This window comes from Peromyscus maniculatus, chromosome 20 (assembly GCF_049852395.1).
Source record: "Peromyscus maniculatus bairdii isolate BWxNUB_F1_BW_parent chromosome 20, HU_Pman_BW_mat_3.1, whole genome shotgun sequence".
Classification (NCBI taxonomy): Eukaryota; Metazoa; Chordata; class Mammalia; order Rodentia; family Cricetidae; genus Peromyscus; species Peromyscus maniculatus.
Window position 1 is genome coordinate 47,953,080 of NC_134871.1, and position 21,753 is coordinate 47,974,832.

Sequence of the window (21,753 nt, forward strand, 5' to 3'; positions counted from 1 at the left end):
AAGTCTCCCCACCCCAGTCCTTCCCTGTACCCCACCCCCAAAGATAGCCCTAGCTTTCCTGGTCAGAGCCCCCACAGGTGGAATGAATGAGACGCCACCCCCATTCCCGCCCACCCCTCAACTCCACAGTCGCGCGTGTCCCCATCTCAAGAAGCCCAGAAGAGTGACAGGAGTGAGGAGGGGGGTCTCCGGAAGGGTCGGAGTAGAGCCAAGAAGGTCCCTCCCTCTCTCAATGGCAAGCCAAAGGGCACACAGGCAGGGGGCAGAACTGCCTAGAACAGCCGTCCCCATGCCCCACGGGCCCGCTGCCTACTCAAAGGCAAAGACGATGCCTTAGCCTCGTCTCGGGACTCCAGAATAGCCTCCGGAGCTTGTCCCGGGAAGCCCCTGGCTCTTGAGAGAGCTGCCGCCTGGCCAGGCCTCCTTCACCACCCTCTGCTGCCAACCACACTGAGAGAACTCCAGAGCCCAACGGTTGGTCAGTTGGTCGCTCTGGGCACCAACTGCCAGGCACTGGGTTGCCGTGGCAACAGGACTAGCTGGGGAAGAGGAGGGGCCAGGAACCTGGCCCGCTCTCTGGCCAGGGCAGTAGGGGGGCACCTCACTGTTTGTGCTTTGATTGGTGTTGGGAGTGGGTCAGGAAGAGGACTGTGGCCATCTCCATGGAAACATGAGGAGAGCCCCTCTAGCCAAGGGGTGAGACAGGGTGGGGTGGGGCAGATGGCCCTCCTGGGCAGGCCAAGATGCTGCACACAGCAGGGGCCAAGCAAGTGTGGGTGCAGGGTGCAGGGAGGACTCCCTACATTCCGTATCATCTCCACACTGGTCCCAGGCCTTGACATTCACTGTTGCCTCTCTGTCGTGGGTAGGGGACCCGGGGACCCAGAGAAACTAGGGGCTGTGGCTTGGGGGCCTGCACCTGAGATACCAGTGAGGAGCGGGTCTCCCCACCCCCCCCCACCCCCAGGCAGCTCCCCGGGGCTACTTGGAAGACACTTGAAGAGGGTTGGTGGCACCCTTTACCTCTGCTACCCTCTGGTCAGCAGGACATTCCTCACTCCTGACCACCCAGGGCTAGGGACCGTAGCCTTCCACCTTGTGGGTGCCCGTGGACCTTCTAGAGAAGAGAAGCACCTGCCTACCTCAGTCCCTAGACCCCTGAGACCACAGCTTTGGAAGGGGTAATGGGCGGAGGGGGCGGGGCCCAGAGGAGCAGCTGGAGGCGGGGCCAGCGCTGGGCCAGGAAGCTGGGAGACAGAGCTGTAACCTGTTGGGTGATAACCCCCCCCCCCAGGGCGGGGGGCTTCTTTTCCTCCTCCTGGGCCATCCATAAAGTGGGAGGAGAGGATGCCCGATGTCCATGTGTTGCCAGATCTCCAAGGGAAATGTCGCCCAGCTTGGAGGACACCCTCTCTGAACAAGAGGGCTCTCTACGGTTGGCTTCTACTCCAGTCTCTTTTCCCCACCCAACCTGCCTGAGTCCCAGGCCCCACACCCTCTCTGGCCTCTCTCCCCAGCCCAATGAGTCCCTTGGGCAGCACAGTAGAATACACTGGTTTCGGTAGCAGGTTGTAAACTTTAAGGAAAATGTTTGTTTTCCTGTCCGTTATTGTTGGGTGTTGGTTGCTTCACAGTCAGGTGGTGGTCAAGTGTGTGTGTGGGTGTGTGCGTGCGGGTGTGCATGTACGTCCACTCCTAGGCCCGGGGCCCCCCTCGGGCCCGGACCCCTTGGCCTGTCCCCCGCCTCCCGGCCACCCTTGGCGGGGCCCATCCCCCCCGAGTGCCCCTGCCCCTCCCCCTCACCTCACCGGTGGGGGAGGAGAGGGTCACAGCTTCTGCTGGGCTGAGACCCCCTTCCAGTAATCAAGGATGTCATGCAGGTCCTCATCCTTGGCGAACTGGACCTTCTTGCGCAGGGCATGGCCAGCAGCCATGTACACCTCCTCACGGTGGTGCTTCTTGTAGGGCCGGAAGCGCTCCCAGATCTTATGTGTGCTCTCAGATGAGTACTCGGGGCTGGAGGAATACCCTGAGTAGTAGTGTCTTGGGGAGAGCTGAGAATAGGCGGAGTCGCGCTTGGAACGGGTTAGTGGCTTGAGGAAGGACACGCGCTGGCTCAGGCTGTCGGTGCCCTCCTCATAGTAGAGGGCAGGGAAGCTGTGCCGGTGTTCGCTGCAGTGGTAGGCCGGCTTCACCTCCAGGTGGTGAATGCCACCGCCGCCACCACCACCAACACTACCACCACCGCCGCCACCACTGCTCCCACTGCTGCTGGTGGGCACCAGTGGAAGCCGGTCCAGCGGGCTGTTGAGGGGGCTGCCTTTCTCTATGTACTTGGAGTCGCCCTTGGCCAGCCCGGTGGGGGTTGGATGGTCCGGCACGTCCAGGCTGAAGACCTTGGCGCTCTTGATGGAACCACTGGATGACACGCTGCAGGTCTTGCGGGTCACCGCAGCATCCGCGCTCAGCTGGCGCTGCAGCGGGTGGTGGGAGCTCTCCTTGAAGGGGGGTGACAGGAAGCTGGGCAGCTCCAGCGCCCCAGGGGGGGCAGCCGAGGAAGCGGCCGTAGCTGCAGGGAGGGACTGGCACTCGAAGGCCAGCTCAGAGTCCCCGCCCCCACTGCCACCCCCTAGGAAAGAGGCCGAGTCTAGCTTGAGGGCATCGATGCAATTGTTAATGATCTGGTTGACCTTGTCCACTTCCTTGGCGATGGTGGAGATCTCTGCAGCCGAGCCCTGGCCGTTCTCGATGTCTGGGAGCTCTTCCTCGGGCCGGGCCAGGCCGTCCCCTGCAGCACCTGTGCGTACCTCGATATAGTTGCCTTTGGTGGCGACCTTGGGCGTGTCTAGCCCGGCCTCCAGCCCCTTGGGGGCGGGCAGCTTCTCCCCAATTATGGAGGGAATCGAGGACATGCGGGCCACGGGGAGCACAGGAGGCTCGACCAGCTTCTGGGCCGCATGCACGATGGGACCGGCGTCCACATCGGCGCCATAGCGCATCTCCAAGATGGTCTTCTTGACATTGACGGACTTCTGCTTCTCCTCCTGCATGCGCCGCTTGCGCAGGCAGTAGTAGACGGCCCCCAGCACGATGACCATGCCGAACAGGCAGCCCAGGATGGTCATGATGTAGTGCGTGGTGGTGGAGGTGCTGGGGGCCAGGTCCCCAGGCACGGGGTCCCTGGTGGTGAAGGTCAGGCAGGTGTGGTTGAAGCGGCGGCTGTTGCGTAGCGAGGTGACGCAGAAGGTGTACTCGGTGTGCGGCCGCAGCTTGTCCAGTGTCACGATCTCCTTCTTGTTCTTGAGGGTCATGACGTCGGAGAAGTAGCTGTTGTTGTACTGGACCAGCACGTACATCTTGCTGTAAGGGTGCGGGATGATGACCACCAGGGTGGCCGAGGTGAAGGTGACCTGGTGCAGCTTGATGGCGGGTCCTGCAGACGCATCCGTGGTCGACGAGGCCGGCGGCTCCACTGAGAGGATCTCGTCAGGATTGAAGCCTGAGTTCTCATCAGGCTCCCTCTGGGCGTCCGTGGAGTAGGGTGTAGGGTGACTCACAGGCCGGGCAGGCATCGAGCCGTTGCGGCACTTGGCCTGCAGGACGGTGATGGCATTGAGGCTGTGGTAAGGTCGGGGCACGAGCAACGGGTAACCAGCGAACTCCCTCGGTGACTCACACTGCAGGCGGTCATAGTTCTTGGTGACGTTGTTGAAGACCACGAGCCAGGCGAGGAAGCCGAAGAGGTCACACTCACAGTTGAAGGGGTTACCGGCCAGCTCACACACCATCAGGCTGGCGAGGCTGGCAAAGGTGGCGCCATCCAGACGGCTGAGGCGGTTGGAGGACAGGTCGATGCTGATGAGGCTGGGGCACTCTGAGAAGGCGGTGGGCGTCACCACCTCGATGAGGTTGTGCTGGACAAAGAGGAACTGCAGGCGGCTCATGCCACGCAGCATGCCCTCCGTCAGGTTGCTGAGCCGGTTGTAGCCCAGCTGGAGGACCTGCAGGCTCGTCTGGCCCAGGAAGGCACCGTCCTCAATGTAGGAGATCTCGTTCTTGGTGAGGTTGAGGTCCGTGAGGTTCCCGAAGCGATTGAGCGAGGAGTAGAGGACAGCCTTGAGCTTGTTCTCATTGAGCCGCAGGTCATGCACAGTGCTGTTGATGTGCTGGGGGATGGTCTCATAGGGTGGCTGGTTCTGGCTGCAGATGGCCAGCCACACGTAGCCCTTGTCTCCCTCAATGAGCCAGCAGTCAGCATGCACAGCGCCCGGCTGGCACACACACAGCAGCGCGGCCGCGCACAGCCCCAGGCGCAGCATGGCCCAGGCTCGGACCCCCCGTGGACCCAGCTGGGGTGAAGGGCCAGAGAACGGAGGGACCTAGCAGCCAGAGGATGGGGCCGGTAGCACAGTCCTCCCTGGAGCCACCACCATCTTGGGGGTGACCTCCAGCACGGGGCGGGGGGAGGGGCCCTGGGCAGGATGGACACAGCCGGCGGCGCCTGCTGTTCTGAAGGGCTTCGAGCAGGCGCTAGGCGTTGCTGCGGCTCTAGGTTCCTGCCGGAAGTGCAGGTTCCCAGGCTTTGACTTCTCGCTCTTCTCCTCCTTCCCCTCGGGTTCCGGGATCAGAGCTTCAGGCAGTTCCCACGGGAGCCAGGAGCACAACACGGAGGGACGGTGAGCGAGCTGGAGACAGGAAGGAAGAAGCCCATCTGCCACCTAAGTTCCTGAAAGGTGGTATCAAGAGAAACGAGAGATGAGTGTGAGGGCCCCGACTCACCCCCTTCAGATCCAGCGTAGGCCCCCACCCCTCTTTTACACCCCTGTAGAACCAGGGACTCTTGCACCAGCAAGCACCCCAGGGCCCCTGCTTCCTTAAAGCAAGGGGCGGGGCCCGGGGTGGCAAAGTGGGAAAGCGAGAACCAGGGAAGAGTGACAGAGGGGGCGGGGTAGTCTGAGCACCAAGACGGAGAAGGCAACCTGGCGAGGGGCGGGTGGGCACAAGTGTGTGGATACCCTCCAGGGCACACCGGGCACACAGGCCACTGCCGGCCTGCACAAAGCTCACAAAACCAAAAAAAAAAAAACCAAAAAGCTCATGGGATGCACATGGGAGGGACACACACACAACACAACACAACACAACACACACACACACACACACACACCCCTAACATCTGTGTACATGTCAGGCGTGTCCACACATCCAAGTGGGCACCCCCAAATCCGGATGAGAATTAAGAAGCCCGGCAAAATGCCTCATTCTCTGTGCCCAAAGATAAATAATTCATTTGTTGTGTAACTGCTCTTGTTCCAAAAATAATTCCCTTGTCTCAGCTTCCATGGGGGAGGGGAGCAGAACAGGCTGGCGGTGGGCCTCCCTTGTGGTGGGGGCGCAAGGGCCCGGGGTCTCTGCGGCAGGAGGGCTGGTCCTATGGGCGTGACTAAGCTAAAGAAGAAGGGCCAAGAGTTAGGGACTCTAGACAAATTCCCTAGGAGAGTTCTCCCAAGGACAGTGTGCTGCCCAAAGGAGGCTCAGGACTTGGGACCAACGTGGTTGAACCCTTATATCTCCTTCCAGAGTCAGAGGCTCAGAGAAAGACAGGGCTTCGCCCCAAGTAACACAGCCAAGCCTGGGCCAGGATCGAGGCTCCTGAGACACTCAGAGTCCCCATGGAGTCGGGAATCAGGAGGCCCCTTCCCACACGGCCTGACTAGCTGGGTAAATCATGCTGTCTCTTAGCTACTGCACGTCTGTGCAGTGTGGGGGGATCCAGCCCTTTCCTGGGCCGTTTGATGGGAAGCGGCAAGGTGGCTTGGCTGCTCACCCCGAGACACAGAGGACAGGACAGCAGCAAGGGGGTCACAGCCCACAGCCCTCCTGATTCATCCTTCACTTTCCCATGAGGAAACCAGGCCCCCGAAAGCTTGCCCTGGGGAGACTTGGCTGGGTCCCCTACGAGCTCCAGGCTCCAGAGACCATAAGGGCCCTAGACAGTTGTGTTCCAACAAGGACACAAGACGGTCAGAGAAATCCACATTTGTCCAGAGAAAGCCGGAACAGTGTCCACTACCGCCACTGCCACCCCTGCCCCTCCCCCGGGGAGACTCCAGGAAAGAGCACTTTGAAAAAAAAAAAAAATGTCTAGACTGTGTTAAAGTGAAGCCAATTTAAAGCTGTGAGCGGCAGAGGAGAAGAGGGAGGGAGGGAGGGGGACACATGGAAAGGAAGCTCTGGTAGCACACGCTGAGGTGCCCGGTGATGAGGTCCAACCTGGGTCCAAGGCAAGATGGAGACCTCTGAGGCCAGACTTTCTCCCCACCGCAGGGCCAGTGTGGGGGCGTCACAAGGCTGGCAGCTCTTCCGGCCTCACCTGCACCACACAAAGCCGTCACAGCCGGAGAGTTTGGCTCCTGTGACACATGGCCTCAGTTTCCCCTCCCACGGGCCGACAGACTGTCCCGGAGGGGGTCAAGTCCTTCCGCCGGCTGTCTTGAGAAGCAGGAACCAGCCTGTCGTCGGAGAGCCCTCAGTCTGTCACGCGGGGCCCTCCTCAGTCTGGGGACCACATTGGTATGCAGGTGCACACACAGGTGTGTGACGGGCTCAGTGCGCAGATACAAGGGCTCTGACCCGTTCCCCCAAGACGACATGCAGGCAGGCACATAAGCACGAGCGTGTGCGCACAGGACAGGTGCAGCTATGATCGGCCACAGGGACCCATGCCGAGGGGTGGCAGGCATGCAACGTCTGGGGTCTTGGAGAGGAAGGCAATCACCCGTCCCCTCGATGACCCTTGAGCACATGTGTGTTGCTCACACGTGTGTGCACGCACACAAAACCAGCCACGCAGAGTCGCTTCCCCTGCTCAGACCTGAGCTAAATCCGTATCACCTCAGCCAGGAGCAGGCTGGCCGGAGCTGTGGAGGACACCGTCAGGCAGGGGATAGGAAGAGGCCAAGGGAGGGGGTGGAAGGGGGCCCTGGTTGGGAGAGGTGCCGATCCCACCTGGCCCTGACCTTTCAAGACAGGCCAGGGTAGGCAGAGGTCCCATGGTTCTCCCCAAAAAACCCGCAAGGTGACCCTGCAGGTGGCCCTCTCCTGCTCCCCGGCTCCCCAGGACGGCTTGGGCCGAGGCCCAGCTCCTACTCTCTCTGTGACGCACAGTGGGGCGGAGACTCCCATCACTGTGTCCCGTAGTATGCGTCAGCTGCCTGGTCCTCACTCTGGGCCGTCTGCCCACCACCCGTGGAGGCCGAGTCCTGGCAGGGAGAGGACAAGGCCACAGAGATGCTGACAGCAGCACTCCCCCCCCATCCCCCATCCAGCAGGTGTGCAGGGGGGGGGTGTGAGAGTCTCAGGGGTCAAACAGACAAGGCCACCCTCCCCTGCTCCCACGAGGGTGCTCCTCAAACACACACACACACACACACACACACACACCCGGGACGAAGGAGAAATAAAACCACAGTGATGGGTGAGCAGGGAGACAAACGGAGAGCGTCCCCACCAGAGGATCGACCACAGGGAGAGAGGGGGCAGGCTCAGGTAAGACAATGTGGCACGGGGTACCCGCCGCCTACCCCCAAGGCCCAAGGAGACACACGAGACTGGACTCAGCATGTCAGGGGGAAGACGGACGTGTGCAGGACAGATGGCCAGAGCCTGGGGTGGCGATGGTGCCGAACCCCGGGGGGAGCTTGGGAGCCATGCAGCGACGCAGGGACGCAGGCAGGGAACACATTCCAGATGTGGGCAGCACTGGCAAAGGGCAGTCCAGCCGGCCACAGGCCGTGTGATGCCCCTTCCCACGAGTCCTCGGACAGAAAGGAGGAGGAAGAGCCAGCAACACCGGTGGGCACAGGCTGCCGGGGAGTAGAGAGGGTAGGCCAGAGCTGGAGAGGGAGAGAGACTCAGCCACCTGGGCAGTGTCCCCCCTCTGTCTCAGGCTTAGCTTCAGCGGCCAGGTTGACCCAGCTGGGGTCATGGCCCTGCCCTTTCATGGACTCAGAATCCTAGCATCCCCAAAATGAAAAGCCCAGGCTCAGCTGGATTCCAGGCTTCCCGTGAGGAAAACGAGGGGGGGGGGGGGGGACAAAGCGGGAGCGTGGTCCGGGTTCCCGCGCAGCACCGGAGCAGGTCAGACTCGGGACCCAGGGTGTGGAGCACAAGGCTCTAGTGGGATCCTCCGCTCCTGGCAAGTGCTCACTCCCTGGAGTGCAGGCATTGGCCTGAACCCTGGTTCCCTCACAATGGATGCGGCCCACAGGCCTGACAGGGGGCAGCAGCAGCGGGTTCCCACGGGGGGGGGGGGGCAACCCAGGCCTAGCAGTATGGTTGGTGTGGCTTCTAGCATGACATCAGCCTGTGGTGGTCTGGGTGAGAACGGCCCACTCTGAGACTCTTGGTAAGCCGCAGGCCTTCTCCGAGCCTCAGTTTCCCCTCTTATGTGGCAAGATGACCAGTGCCCAGGCTTCCAGGAACCTTCCAGGGACACAGTGGGGGCATGCCAGTCCTGTACAGAGCGAAGAGTTGTCTCAGCTGTGCTGACCCAGGCTTCCACCCCCACGGGGACACTGCTCAGCTCAAGGGACAGGGACAGGACACGGAAACATGTGGCTGGTGTCCTGGCCACCCATGAGCGACGAGGAAATCAGCAGGGACACATGGCTTGCAGCGGTTCAGCCCTGGCAGGCTCTTTTCAGGGCCAGGCTGGCCAAGCCTCCCCCAGTACCATCATTAACCATTTGTGTCCATGCCGTTACCCCGGATTAGAAAGACGGGGTGCCTCAGGCCTCACAGCAACATCACCATTCCTTCCCAGATGCTATCACTGGGCCACCCGGCCACTCAGGGACAGAGCTGGCTACCTTCTGGAGCCAAGGGACGGGACGCTAGAGCTTGCTGCTGCCTTCACCTTCCAGGGTCTTCTGGGGCCAACTGCCCCGGGTCTCTGCTCCTCCTCGGGGAAGTGGAGCATTGTGCCCCTGCCGCTAGACCACCCAGGATGTTGATAAGTTACCTGGGTTTCGGGGGGTGAGGTGTCTGCCCCAGGGGAGACAGGCAAAAGTGCAGGCACTGGAAATGAGAGGTTCTGGGATCAAACACAGAGCTGCGCGACACAGGCAGGGTCACCGCCCCCTGGGCTCCAGTCGCCTCCCCTCAATCCTGTGTGACTAATGCCTCAGTCGACAGATGACAAGACTGGAAAGCTGGACTCATGGTAGTGGGACACACACACACACACACACACACACACACACACACACACACACGCACACACACACTGACCATCTTGTGGGTTTTCTGACCCTGGTATACCCCCACCTGACAGAAGGAGCTGTCCCCAACCCCCCAGGAGGCTAACTTATCTATCAGTCAAGAAGTCCTTAGCCGAGACCAGTTGTGCGTCTCAACCCCAGGACCTTTGCACATGATCCTGCCTGGTGTGTACTTCCTCAGCACATCCACAGCCCACTGCTTCGCCTTAGGTCTCTCCCAAACTGCTCCCTACCTCCACCCCTGCTTTATCCCCAGACCTGAGAGAACCCCCTTGTCACCCAACCTAGCTTTTGTCCCCTCGGTGTGCTCAATCATGACATCTGACTCTCCCCTGCCGCCCACTCCCTCCCTCCAGCACCCGGCACAGCACAGCGGGGCTCTGTCTTGTTCACGCTTGCGGCAGGCTCAGACACACTGGATGCTGGGGCTGCCGTGTGCAGGAGAGATGGGGGGGCGGAGCCGCGGGAAGAGGGTCTCCTCAGGGCCAAGGTGTCAGAGGTCAGAACTCACTGCCAGTGGGGACTCACGATGTGGCGGGACATGCCCTGAGCCTCCCGGCCTCATAACCCCTCACACTTCTCATTCCGGACAAAGAGACAGAGAGACTCAGAGAGGCATAGCCCTCTGCCCAAGGTCACACAGCCAGGAACGGAGGCCAGCCTGAGTGCTTGCCAGGGCCTCTGCAGGTACCGCCTCCCACGCTTGCATGCGTCCGCCACAGGACTCTCAGTGGGTGCCTGCCGCTGTATCCTCTCCACCTCTCCCTGATCCGTGGTGCCAGCTCCTTCCTGCCCTGGGTTCGGCCACCCCAGGTCACTCCTACCATCGGGCAACCTGGAACCCAGCACCAAGACCAATGCTGTCCGAGCCGCCACTTCCACCAGGCTCGGCTTCCTGCTTCCTGCCCGTGCGGCAGTTGTCCTCACCTTGTCCTAGATGTCACCCGGGGCCCCGGGCCCCATGTGCACACTGTCAGACACCCTCAGAACGTCCAGGACACCTGGGGGCCATTCTGTCTCTGTCTCACCCGAGGTGCTGGGTTTCATCCACCCCATTCAATCACGTCTCATTAATCTCAGCCCACATGCCAGCTGCTCTGCGTCCCCGGGGGAGCTGGCCTCTGCCCTCTGCCTCGGCACCCATGAGTTGCCCCGTGCTGGGCGACGCCATGGCTGTGCATGGCGCAGGGAGGAGAGAGCGGGCCTGGGTGAGGGAGACGCCATCCCTCCAGCCACACTCGGGCACCACACCTCCAACACCCCCCTGCCGGGGGGGGGCGGGGGGCTCCTCTTGTACCTGCTCTGCCGCGGTAGACCCAGCTTGCCATCTCTGAGCTTTGGTGGGCCTCCAGAGCCTAAGAAGACCCACACACATATGAACATGGAACTCTGGGCCAGAGACATAACCAAGAAGGGCCTGCCATAGGCAGAGCCTTGGCATGGAAGAGCATCAGCTCTGAAGTCATGAGGCCTACCAGGCTGGTTCCTCATGCAAGCCCTACAATCCAGGGCGTTTTGTCTCTGGGCCTCAGTTCCTCCTGGGTTCAGAGAACAGCAGCGTGCATGGGTCTCCCCGTCTCTGCCCGCTGTATCACCTTCCCAGCTCATGGGTCCTCTACGTCCCTGTCCCCAAGGCACCCCAGCACTAACCACAACTAAGCCCCCACGCAGGAAGTCAAGGACCTCCATAAGGCCTTTGGACCTGGCTCCTGCCCACAGCCTGCCAGGGAGGCCCGGCCCTGGTGTTGTAAAAGCAGGTTCTCCAATACCTGGCCTGGCCCAGCTCCTGCCCACCCCAGCCCCAACCAACCTAAGACACCAGGCACAGGGGCCCTTAGGGGGCCCCCCTCAAGGAGGCTCTGAAAGGAGGTCCATCCTAGCACCACTGACTCATGCAGAGTCCCCCACCCCTACTCAGGGAACTGTCTTCCTCCCCCTCCTCACAGAATCTCTCCTCCCCTGGAACCCATGTCTAGTACTGACTCTCCTCCCCCTTCCCGCCCCGCCCCCACTGTATAATACCCTCTCCCCCCCACACACACACCTGACCCTGTCCTTTCTCTGCCTGACCTCTTCCCCCTCCAGCCTCCCCTCTCCCCACCTGGTCTCTTCCCCTCTATGACTCCTGCCCTCTCCTGCCTGGCCTCTCCTCCCCCTCTTGGCTCAGCGGCAGCCCCTGGGCGCTACTCACCGGTCTCCACTGGACCCGCTCTTGCACTGTGCCTGCGTGCACGCTGCCTCTGCCTGCATGGCCTCCATTCATTCATTCAATAAACATTTATGGAACACCTACTATGTACCAGGCACCGGCTAGGCCCACCCTCTTGGTCCTGCCTGCTCCTCTTCCAGGGTCCCAAGGGTGGGCGTTTTCCTGCCTTCCAAAATATCCTTAGGGTCATCCCCAGGCAGGGCGGGGTGTCAGGGGACCTCGGGGGCAGAGAAGCAGAGGCTCCAGGTCAGAGCATGCAGCCCACTGCAGCAGCCTGGCCTGTCGCGGGGGATCCATGGGCAGAAAGGGCATCAGTTGGGCCTGGCGGCTTCCTGGGAAGCTTAGCCTCTGAGCTTGTGCCCTTCTGATCACTACTATCCACAGGAAGGGACTAGTCTCCAGCCGCTCTGCAGTGGCTTTCTCCTCCTCGGCCTCAGGCTCTGACTCATGCAATGCCAAGGGACCCTGCTTCATCTGGACAGTAATTAAATTTTTTTGTTTTTAGCTAGCTGGCAATGTGGAAAGCCTGGGAGCTTTTACCTTCAAAGCACCCCTGTTTCTGGGACCCAGCAGCGCCCACAGACAACGGGGCAGCCGTGGCACTGCCCTCCCTGACTGTCGCTGCCCTGACCCCCGGGCAGCGAAGTTTACGAGGCAAACAAGTCGGGCACTCGGGGGGGGTGGGGGGTGGGGCAGTTATGCCAGCTTGCGTGGAGACCCACCAGCAGGCTGCTCCTGGCCCACATGCTCAGCCCTTGCCTCCATCCACAGCCCACACCACCCCCCTGCCCTGCACTGGTTCTGGGGTCTCAGAAGGCTAGCACGTTGACAAGCATGGGTCTGCCCGTTTTGGGGTCCCCAATGATGAGTCTAGGATTGTGCCTCTTTGGTCCCATCAGTCTGCAGCTTCTAGGCCTAGGCTAGGAGTCGTCCATTCTCCAGGACTTTAAACTCCTCCTCCCCCGGCTTCTCCTTGGCTTTTAGCAGGGGAATCCTCATGGAGTCCACCCCACCCCACCCCGTCCCGTACCTGCTGCCCCTCTGAGGAACCCCAACTTCTCGCCTGCCCCTCCAACTGTGCTTCCTGGATCTCTGGGTCACACTGGGAGTTCCAGCTGAATTTTCAGAATAAGCATCCTACCCTGCCGGCTGGCCTCTGCTGAATTCCTAGTCCAGGTTGCATGGACATTAGGGCCTAAGTCTGACTCCAAGTTTGGACCGAACCTATGTGGGGTCCTGGGCAGCCAGACTTCAGGGTACTGTCCCATGACTCACTGCCTCCCACCTGCCTCTCCCAGGCCCCGGCATCCAAGGTTCCTGCTACAAAGTCCCCCACCCCCACCCCACCCCACCCCAGGCTAGGCTGAGAATTCCTCCCAGGATAGAGCTGTCTGTATCCTTCCTACCTCCGAGCAAGCGGTAGCAAAGACCAGCATGGGTGATAGAGATAGTGTGCAACGCCCTCTCCTGGCCCCGAGGGCAGTTGTTCTGGGGGTTGGGGGCCAGACTGAAGGCTGCCTTGGAGGCCGCAGGGGGGCCCCGCAGCTGCAGCCCAGAGAACAAGGAGGCTCTGTCCACACCCAGGGCCCCGGAAATGCCACTGGGGGAGGGCCACCCGTGACCGCGGTGATGGCATGCCTTAAACCATGGAAGCTCCTGTGTCTACCCCACTCAGTGGGTCCTGTCCCTCAGGCTACCCTGGAAGTTCAGAGCCATACTCAGATCACATGGGTCTCTGCCAAACTGCCTACTCGGTCGTCCTGGTAAAGCTACCTTCCTGGGTGTTTCCTCTTCTGGAAAAAAAAAAAAGAAGAAGAAGAAGAAGAAGAGAGAGAGATGGGAAGGGGCCCTGGCTATAGGGAGCAGCTAGAGGAAGCAGGGTCTGGCACATAGTAACTGCTCAATAAAGTTAACTGCTCTAGAAGGTTCCGGCAACCGGCTCCAGGGGCACAGTGCCAGCTGGCCTTGTCACCTCCATGCTGACGGTGGCTGTGCAGAGGCTGCAGCCCGGTCCCTGCCCTGCTCTTCCCTCTAGTCCCGAGAGCCCAGCACCCCTCTCGGCCTCTCTCTCCCTGCCCCCTCTCTGAGGTCCTGGGCCCTCAAGGGGCCACCCCACCCCAGCCTCAGCCTGTACCCAGCCTCGGTTTCTCTCCCATTGCCAAAGCACAATGGCTGTTATAATTAACGGATTATCTCAGCGCGACAGCTGTGCCCCTTTGAAAATTAGGTTGAATAACAAGATCCTGATGTATGGTAATTTCCTCTCCCTCGCCCAGCCCTGTTACGCATGCAAATATTTTACTCCGTTCCCAAACACCTTCCCATGCACTGCAGGCTCCCCCTTCCTAGGGCTGGGGGGTAGGCTCCTGCCTTCCCTGCCTCCTCAGGGCCCTCCTGCCACCCAAGGCTTGACATCCGCTATCTCCCTCTGGGAAAACACCGTGGGCGGAAGGAAACACAGCCTTCCCAGCCTGAGGAACCGCATGGCTGGCTTTCCTCCCCTGTCCCTGTTCCTCGGAAGCCTTCCCGGGGTCCCATCCCAGCTCTCTGCTCCCCTTAAGCCTACTTCCGGCCCCAGAGCACATCTTGGTCCTCTCCGTGGTTCCCGAGAGATGGCCTTGTGCTGACCACCATCACCCTCTAGCCCTGTCCCAGCTTCCTGTCCCCTCCCTGGCACCTAGAAGGACACTCTTTCCCGCCTTACTCCCTGTCTGGTTCTCTCCAGCTCCCCAGCCTAGGGATGTCCTGCCCAGCAGCCCCATTGATCCTTCTCCTTCAGCATCCTCTCTGGTCTGCCTCCAGGTTTACCAACCTATATCACATCTCTCCTCCACCCAGCAGAGGGAGAACTTGCTAGAACATTCATCCGAGAATGGCTTCCCCTAATAGAAAGGCTTCCCTGGCTCCTGGCTGATCGGGGGAAATTCCAGCACACCCGGAGCCCAGCCCCTGTGGTCCTTCGGGAGCTGGAACGTAGTCTCCTCACCGGGTTGGGGTGCTCCTTGTGAGTCCCTACAGCTCCTGCCTGGGCTTTGTCCTTCTCCGTCCCTACCAGAATCCTATCCGCCACTGGCCCTTCCCTTAGACTCAGTTCCCCAAGGAAGGCCCAATTCTGAGCCTCCCCACCAGCCCAGCCGGCACCAGGCCTCAGTAGGTGCTCAATAAATATCTACCACTGCTAAATGGATAGGAAAGCCAGCCCTCCCCCCCAGAAACAAATAAAGAAACCGAGGCTCAGAGTGGCTAATGATCTCTCATCACCACACAGTCATGCAAGGCAACACCAGGATCTGAACCCAGATCTGAGATCTGAGTCCTTGGCACTCCCTGACGAGGCCGTCTGGGAGCAGTGAGGGTGGGGCTGCTTCAACATCCCCAAGGCCTCCACTGCCACTAAAGAGTCAGGATCTTAGCCCAGGCTGTCCCTCCCTGCGTCTAACCTCGGACCCGAGCCTCAGGCTACTCACACGTGAAGCCAGGAAGGAGCCCCCCTCTGGGCTGGTCTCTAAGGATGACTGCCAAGCCCACAGTCTAACTAGTGGCTTCTGGGTGTCTTCCTGCCATGACTCTTGGGAATCCCTCGGGACACTGGGATAGACAAGATGGGAGAGGCCACACAGAGCACAGACCCCCCCTCGGTGAGAGGTAATAGTAGGAACATAGGGGATTGGGGTCAGATCGTACCTCGGACAAGATGTCTCCCTCTCTAGGCCTGGTGTGCTACCCTGTGACCTGGGCCCACGAATACCCACCTCCGGGGCGGGGGTGGGGGGTGGGCAGCAGTAAAGACTGACAGTGGCATGCCCAGCACAACACAGATGCCACACTAACTACATGGCTGCTGGGTCTATGGAAGTTCCAAGGACAGGAGGAGGAGAAGGGGGAGGCAAAACCAAGACGTGTCCCTGACTCCCTCAACAGCCCATCACGGCTGCCACCGCCCCAAAACAGCTCATGCCCTCAAACCTCCTCATCTTCTCTGAGCTCACACCGTACCGTGTCCTTTTCTAGACCCGCAGAGCGTCTGGGATGCCCATCCTCACCGCCCCCCACCCCCCCACCGTGTCCTCCAGGTCTTTGTTCATGGTGTTCCTGAGTCTGGGAAACCGTTTCTGCCTGCCCTCCCCCGGCCCCGCAACACACCCTGGGGCCCAGAACTTTGCCCCTCCTCTGAGGAGCCTGCAGGAGAGGGATGGCCTCCCTGCTCTACCCCCATTCCAGTGGTCCATGGAATCCTGGAAAAGCCTCCCCCCACCTTGCCCTCCCATGTTACAGGTGGGGAAACTGAGGCATAGATAAACAGTAGCCCTCCTGTGATGCACTTGAACCCCGGGCTCTGCTGCTCCAACCCTCCACAAGGCTTCTCTCTTGGTACCAGAACTATCTGAGAATGAAAGGCCCCCCACTCTCCTCTCTGGGCTCCCCAGTGCCTAGCCTAAGGCCTGGCGCATAGTAGGCGCTCGGTAAATGTCTGTTGAATTGAATTGCACTCAGGGCGGCCAGTCGTCTCTGCTCTGGAAGAGAAGCATAGAGTTAGTGGAGCTGTTTCCATGGCAACCAGGGGGCTGGACCACGCTGTCGGGGGGAGGAGTTCAGTCACCCCTCCCACACACACACACACACCAAGGACCCCGCGGGCCCTGGAGAGGGGCCTGGGTAGAGGGAACATTCAGACTTAGGTGAGTCTGAATTCAAGTCATGCTGCCCCTAGGTTCTCACAGGTTCCATCCAGAGGCGACACTTTGGTTCCTCCAAGCACGTGACAGTGACAAGGCCTGCAAGAGATGCGCGGGAGGCATGCACAGTAGTGGCCTCCAGCTTAGGAGCTGTGACTGCTGGGCACCTGATGTCTGGGAACTGCCTGGGAATCATGCCCATCCTACAGCTGCGAGGACTGAGGCTTGGGCCAGGGTCAGGGCTGCCCTGGATCCCATGGTGTATTAGGCAGTCTCCCCTCCCCCCGCCCCGCCCCCCCCCCCCCGCAGAGCTAGAAGGAGCAAGGCACGACAATCCTCAGATGAAGATACCAACCCCACCCCCACCCCGCCGAGGGTGGCCCCAGTCCAGCCCAAGCAGCGAAAGACTGTGCAAGCCAAGTGCCCAGCAGGAACCCCCAGCCACAGAAGGGGAAGGTGAGAAGGGGGCCTCACCCCTGTTCGCCTCTCCCCAGGGGATGAGCTCAGATACAGCAGCCCCCCCAGAGGGTTCAAAGCAGCCCTCAGATCCCGGGCTACCAAAGCCCGAGCAGGCCCAGAGCTAATATAGATCTGTGGGGTCTATAAATACACAGCCCGCAGGGCCCCAACCCCAGCCCCGCCCCATAGTGCCTTCCTTCTGGGCCTTGGTTTCCGTGGATGTCACAGCAAGCTGTATCAGGACAGGGACCACCAAGCTCAGCAGAGTTCTACCCCAGCAGGGCTGGCTGGGAGAGGGCCTCGGGGCGCACGCCAGAGCCCCCCAGGAAGCACGAGAGAGAAATGGGGTTTCCCTGAAGCCAAAGGTGTCCAGGCAGTGACCCGCTCATTGCCTAGGAGTGTGGAGCCAGAGTTGAAGAGACCTAGCGGCCAGAGCTCTGGAGCTAGCTCGCTCCGACAGCCTCTACAGCCAGGAGCTGGTAGTCACAAGAGCTAGCCTGGGTGGGCCAAGCCCTGGGCGCTCTTTGTCCTCTGGGTCCACCCTAGCTTCATGAGAAGGAGGCAGGGCTTTATTGGGAATGAAGCGGGGGACGGGGGGGAGGGGGACGGGACACACAGTCTGAACCACCCTGCAAAACCCAGAATGCAACAGTGCCCAACGTGGCCGCCATGCCCCCTCTGGATCCGAAGGATGAAAAGGGTACCACGGGCTCATCCCAAGGGTGCTGTGCCCACAGCCAGACGTGGGTCAGAGAAGGAGACATGCCCCCCGGCACTTCACTAGCACCAGGCCCCGAATGCTTAGGATATCACCAGGCCGGCAGGAAGGGTAAAGACAAGCCAAGCTGAGAAGGGATCGTGAGGCCCGGCGCCCACGGCTCCTGGGATCAAGACGAGTGCGCCCACAAACTCATAAACCCGGTTCTGAGCAGCAATGGCTACGGAGTCTAGGAGCCACGCATGGGGAAGGAGCAGGGTCTCGTGAAAATCTCAACTCGGACTGACTCACACAACAGGCAGAGGAGCTGAGGAGCCCAAAGGCAATCCCACCCCCCACCCCCACCCCCTGCCCCACCGCCACCCCCTAGGGGCTCTGTCTTCATGCACTCTTGAGTGAGTCCCAGGATGAGAGCGCAAGCCTGCTTCTCACTCGCTACCCCTCACTGCCAGCAGCCTGGACAGTCACCAGGCCTCCCTGAGCCCAGGCGTTTCGGCATCCCCCAGGGCACCTTCTCAACTCCATGCAGATGCTACAAGAAGCAAAGGATAGACGGAGGGCCCCTGCCCACTTGTAAACTGTAAAGTGCTGTTCTTCACTGGTTTCTATAATCCAGTCTTTTCTTATCTTTTCTCATCTACATCTCAACTCTCTTTTCTAGCTTCCCCTCGCTCAGGTTTGAACCCAGGGCCTCACAGGTGCCCGCCTAGCTCCCCTCACAAAATCCTGCACCAGTTTGGATCAGCTGGGCCCCCTGAGTCTGCCTCAGCCCACAAGGCTTGCACACTTGCTCTCCTGGGTCCCGGGAGGCAGCCACGAGTTTATCTGTCTGTCACCTCCTGCTCCGAGGGCACGGAGGCCCCCCAAAAGTTAACTAACTTGCTCAAGACAACTATGCAAGAACGTGAGACTGCTTGGTCATGATCTGGAGGACCTGCCTGGGCATCTCCAGGGCTCTGGCCACTGTAGTCCCCCCAGTTCGTTCATGCCCACCTGCTCCCAGTCTATACAGCTTCCCAGATGTATGCAATATTCATGTTTCCACCAGCAACAGCTCAACACCTCCTCTCCAAGGCCTTTGGGAGCCCCATTAATCATTCAGACACACCTGCATATTCATTAACTTCTGAATTAATACAGGGTCCTTTATTACCTTGGGCCTGCTGCCTGCATTACAGACACTTCGACTTCATTCATTATTAAAGTCCCCTGATAAACGATCGCATCTCTTCTTCACAAAGGAGGGGGACAAAGCACCCAGACCCCCCCTGTCTCTCCCCTCCCCGCCCCAAGCCAACAGGTCGGTTCCCATCACCAGCTGCTGTGTGACCTTGAACGAAACCCTTACCCTCTCTGGGCTTCCCACATGTTGACCTGGTAAAATCAGACAGAGGTCAGTCTCCGCCGGCCAGCTCTATCAAGGTGGGGTTGCCCTACAATTTGTCCCTGCTCTGTCGGTTTGGACACACTCATTCCTTGTCCTCGAGAAATGAAGTGACCCCCCCCCCCCGCAGACCACCCAAAGCGGGCTCTGTCACATAATAATAATAATAATGACGACGGCAGAACTGATGATCACCCCCAGCACCTCCTGAGCCCTCCCCAGCCCCAAGGCTTGTGCTAAACCCAGCACCCAGTCCCTATCCTCGCAACAGTGTATATACTTTGTTTCGTGGCAGGGAGGCAGATGTGGAGTGACAGAGGCCAGCGAGGTCACGGTCATCTCCGCAGAAAGGCTAGAGCTGGCTGTGAGCTCAGGTAGCCGCAGACCACCCGGTGCAGGCCTGCTCCGTCCAGCGCCCCCCTCCCTCCCTCCCTCCTTCCACATCCACGCTTGCCTGCCGGAGCTGCGCGTCCACCCGTCCCTCGGCAGACATCCCATTAGTCTCCATTATACCTGTTACCCAGAGAGCCCTCGAAGGAAGCATGAGGGATGCCTCGGGCAGCGTCTCCCCCGCCCCACATCCCGCTGGCTGCAACCCGCGCTCTGCCTCCACTGTGCTCCCCAGGCAGCTCCAGGCCGAGGGCCACCAACGTCAGCAGGGACAGCTGCCCTCGTCCTTCCACCCCCTCCCACCCGCCTCCGCCATCCCTGCCCAAACTGAGATGCAGCCTGAAGCTCTTCGCTCTCACCCTCCGGTTGTATCACCGTGGGCTCCTTCCCGAACCTCTGGGTGCCTCTGCTCCATCATCATCCTCATGCCTGACTCTGGCCTCGCCCTCATCCCTCATCTCCAATCTGTCTTGACATCTGTCCGGGCCTCACACCTGCTGCCCCGCTGTTCAAACCGGAAGCAGCTCTTATGTGGATAGCAGCAGGACCTCTAGCCTCCCCTGCTTCCTCCTCCCCCTCTGCTGGGCTGCCCAAGGACCACGCATCAGGGCTTCAGAGACCAACAGGAGCTGTCTCAGGTTGAAGCCAGAAGCCATCCTGAAGGAACTACCCCCAACCCCCAAGGGCCTGGCTGTATCTGCTGTTCCCCTGGATGACTCTACCCACCTTGTCTGAGTATGGGTTCCTCTCAGGCGTGTAGGGTCACTTGGCTAGCAGCCCCAACCCACAGCCCCGGTAATAGGCAGTGATGCACCTGGTACCCCATAAAGAAGCTTCCTGTGGCCAGGTAGCAGTGGCACACGCCTTTAATCCCAGCACTTGGGAGGCAGAGCCAAGTGGATCTCTGTGAGCTTGAGGCCAGCCTGGTCTACAGAGTGAGATCCGGGATGGGCACCAAAACTACACAGAGAAACCCTGTCTCGAAAAACAAGAAAAAAAAAAAAGAAGCTTCCTGTGGGGTCCCTCGGGACACTCAGTGGACCATCCACTGCCAACAAGATCCCTGCTTAACCAGACCACTTCTCAGATGAGATCAAGGCCCAAGACAAAGTGGCCTGTCCAGGACAGTGACCATGGGATGCAAGCTCTGCCCTGTAAGGATCTGGTTACAGCAGGATCAAAACCAGGCCCCGACCACACGCCAGATTGTTCAGTCACTCGAACCCTAAGGGGTAGGCCTGGCTGCCCTACCCATTAGAGAGATGAGGAAATAAGCCCAGAGCAGTGAAGCCACTTGCCCAACGACACACAGCTAGGAACAGGAACAGGAATGAGATTCGCCGAGCTGGACCTCTGCCCACCAGCTCTGCTCAGGTTGCTGGTGTGCTTGGTGGTGGTGGTGGTGGTGGTGGTGGTGGTGGTGGTGGTGGTGGTGGTGGTGGTGGTGGTGTGTGAAGCATCCAGCAGCAGAGACCTGAGCATGGCCCTCCCTCAGCAGACATCAGCTTCCTTTATCCTCTGTAAGTGCGGGGCAAGACAGCCTTCTCCTCCCACAGCCACAGACCCTGAGCGACAAAGACGCAGAAAAGAAATGGCGGGAGCCTTCAGGCCATCGCCAAGGGACGGGAGTCCTAGGGGACCAGCGACCAGGAGCTTATGGGGCAGGCAGGGCACAGGCCCGGCACCACAGGGCCACCAGGAGGCTAAAAAGTCAGGCGGAAGCCCGTGAGTCTGGGAAGCCAGGCACCTCAGGGGACCTGCGCTCTGCCAAGCAGACCATCCATACATCACAGCACCTGCCAAGCTCAGCAGCTGCCTGGCCTAGGACACGGACAAACAGAAGGGAGGACAAGGAGACAGGAGCGTGGGACACCCATGAGGCCCAGGCAAACCAAAACCCTCACAAACCCCGCCCAAGCTTTGGAGTCTAAAGATAACCTTCCTGGAAGTTACTTTGTAAAGCAACTAGCTCCCAACTCCTCTTAGGAAAAGCCACATTTTCAGACTGGGCTTGCGGAAAGCCATGCGGCCCTCGTGGCTCTCTGGGTGCATCTGTGTCGTACACCCGCTGTGGGCACCGCAGGGGTGGGGGACCTCTGCTGCAGTTCCCCAGCCCCCAGCACAAGGCAGATATACAGTAGGTGCTCAGTAAATGCAGCGGCCAACGCCAACCGTCAGTGCTCACGTCCCCAGGTCCGTGATCAGGCAGCAGCCATCTTCAGACCTTCTGAGGAACCTCCTCAGTGAAGGTCAGAGCCATCGGTGGCCCCAGCCCTGAGGGAGGGAAAACGGAAGCCAAAGAAGGCGATGGCCTGGACCAAGGCCTCAGCTCACCCCATCGCCTTCTAGAGTGCCCCTTCTATCCAGACTCATTGACTGCTGCAGGTTCCCCGGGCCCTCATCAGGGTGACATCCTCTGCCCCCTCCTCTCCATGGTCCGACATGTGCCATTCTCCTAGCCCAGTGGTTCTCAGCCTTCCTATCGCTGCGACCCTTTAATACAGTTCCTCACGTTGTGGTGATCCCCAACCACAAAATTATTTCCACCGCTACTCCATAACTGTAATTTCGCCACAGCTATGAATCGTAACTCAAACATCTGATATGTGACCCCTCCCTCCCCGGAAGAGGTCGCG

The 21,753-nt window shown here is 60.2% G+C and overlaps 1 protein-coding gene and 1 long non-coding RNA gene across 3 annotated transcripts in view; one reads left to right on the top strand and one right to left on the bottom strand.

Moving 5' to 3' along the window:
* The first annotated feature begins 571 nt into the window (after nucleotides 1–571).
* LOC143269779 (uncharacterized) lies at nucleotides 572–6,159 on the top strand. The gene is made up of 3 exons (XR_013046490.1): nucleotides 572–696; nucleotides 4,629–4,733; nucleotides 5,581–6,159. It is a non-coding gene; the product is annotated as an uncharacterized LOC143269779 (long non-coding RNA).
* Nucleotides 688–21,753, bottom strand: part of Elfn2 (extracellular leucine rich repeat and fibronectin type III domain containing 2) — a 49,747-nt gene continuing 28,681 nt past the window's right edge. Inside the window, exons 1-2 of one of the 2 annotated variants that reach the window (XM_076556256.1) lie at nucleotides 11,473–12,471; nucleotides 688–4,726 (exon numbers count right to left, since the gene is read on the bottom strand). In XM_076556256.1, coding sequence (XP_076412371.1) covers nucleotides 1,827–4,319 — 2,493 coding nt within the window. In that variant the 5' untranslated portion in view covers nucleotides 4,320–4,726; nucleotides 11,473–12,471 and the 3' untranslated portion in view covers nucleotides 688–1,826. Of the gene's footprint in view, nucleotides 4,727–11,472; nucleotides 12,472–21,753 lie in introns of those variants that run through there. The other variant, XM_042265363.2, reaches the window with a different exon arrangement.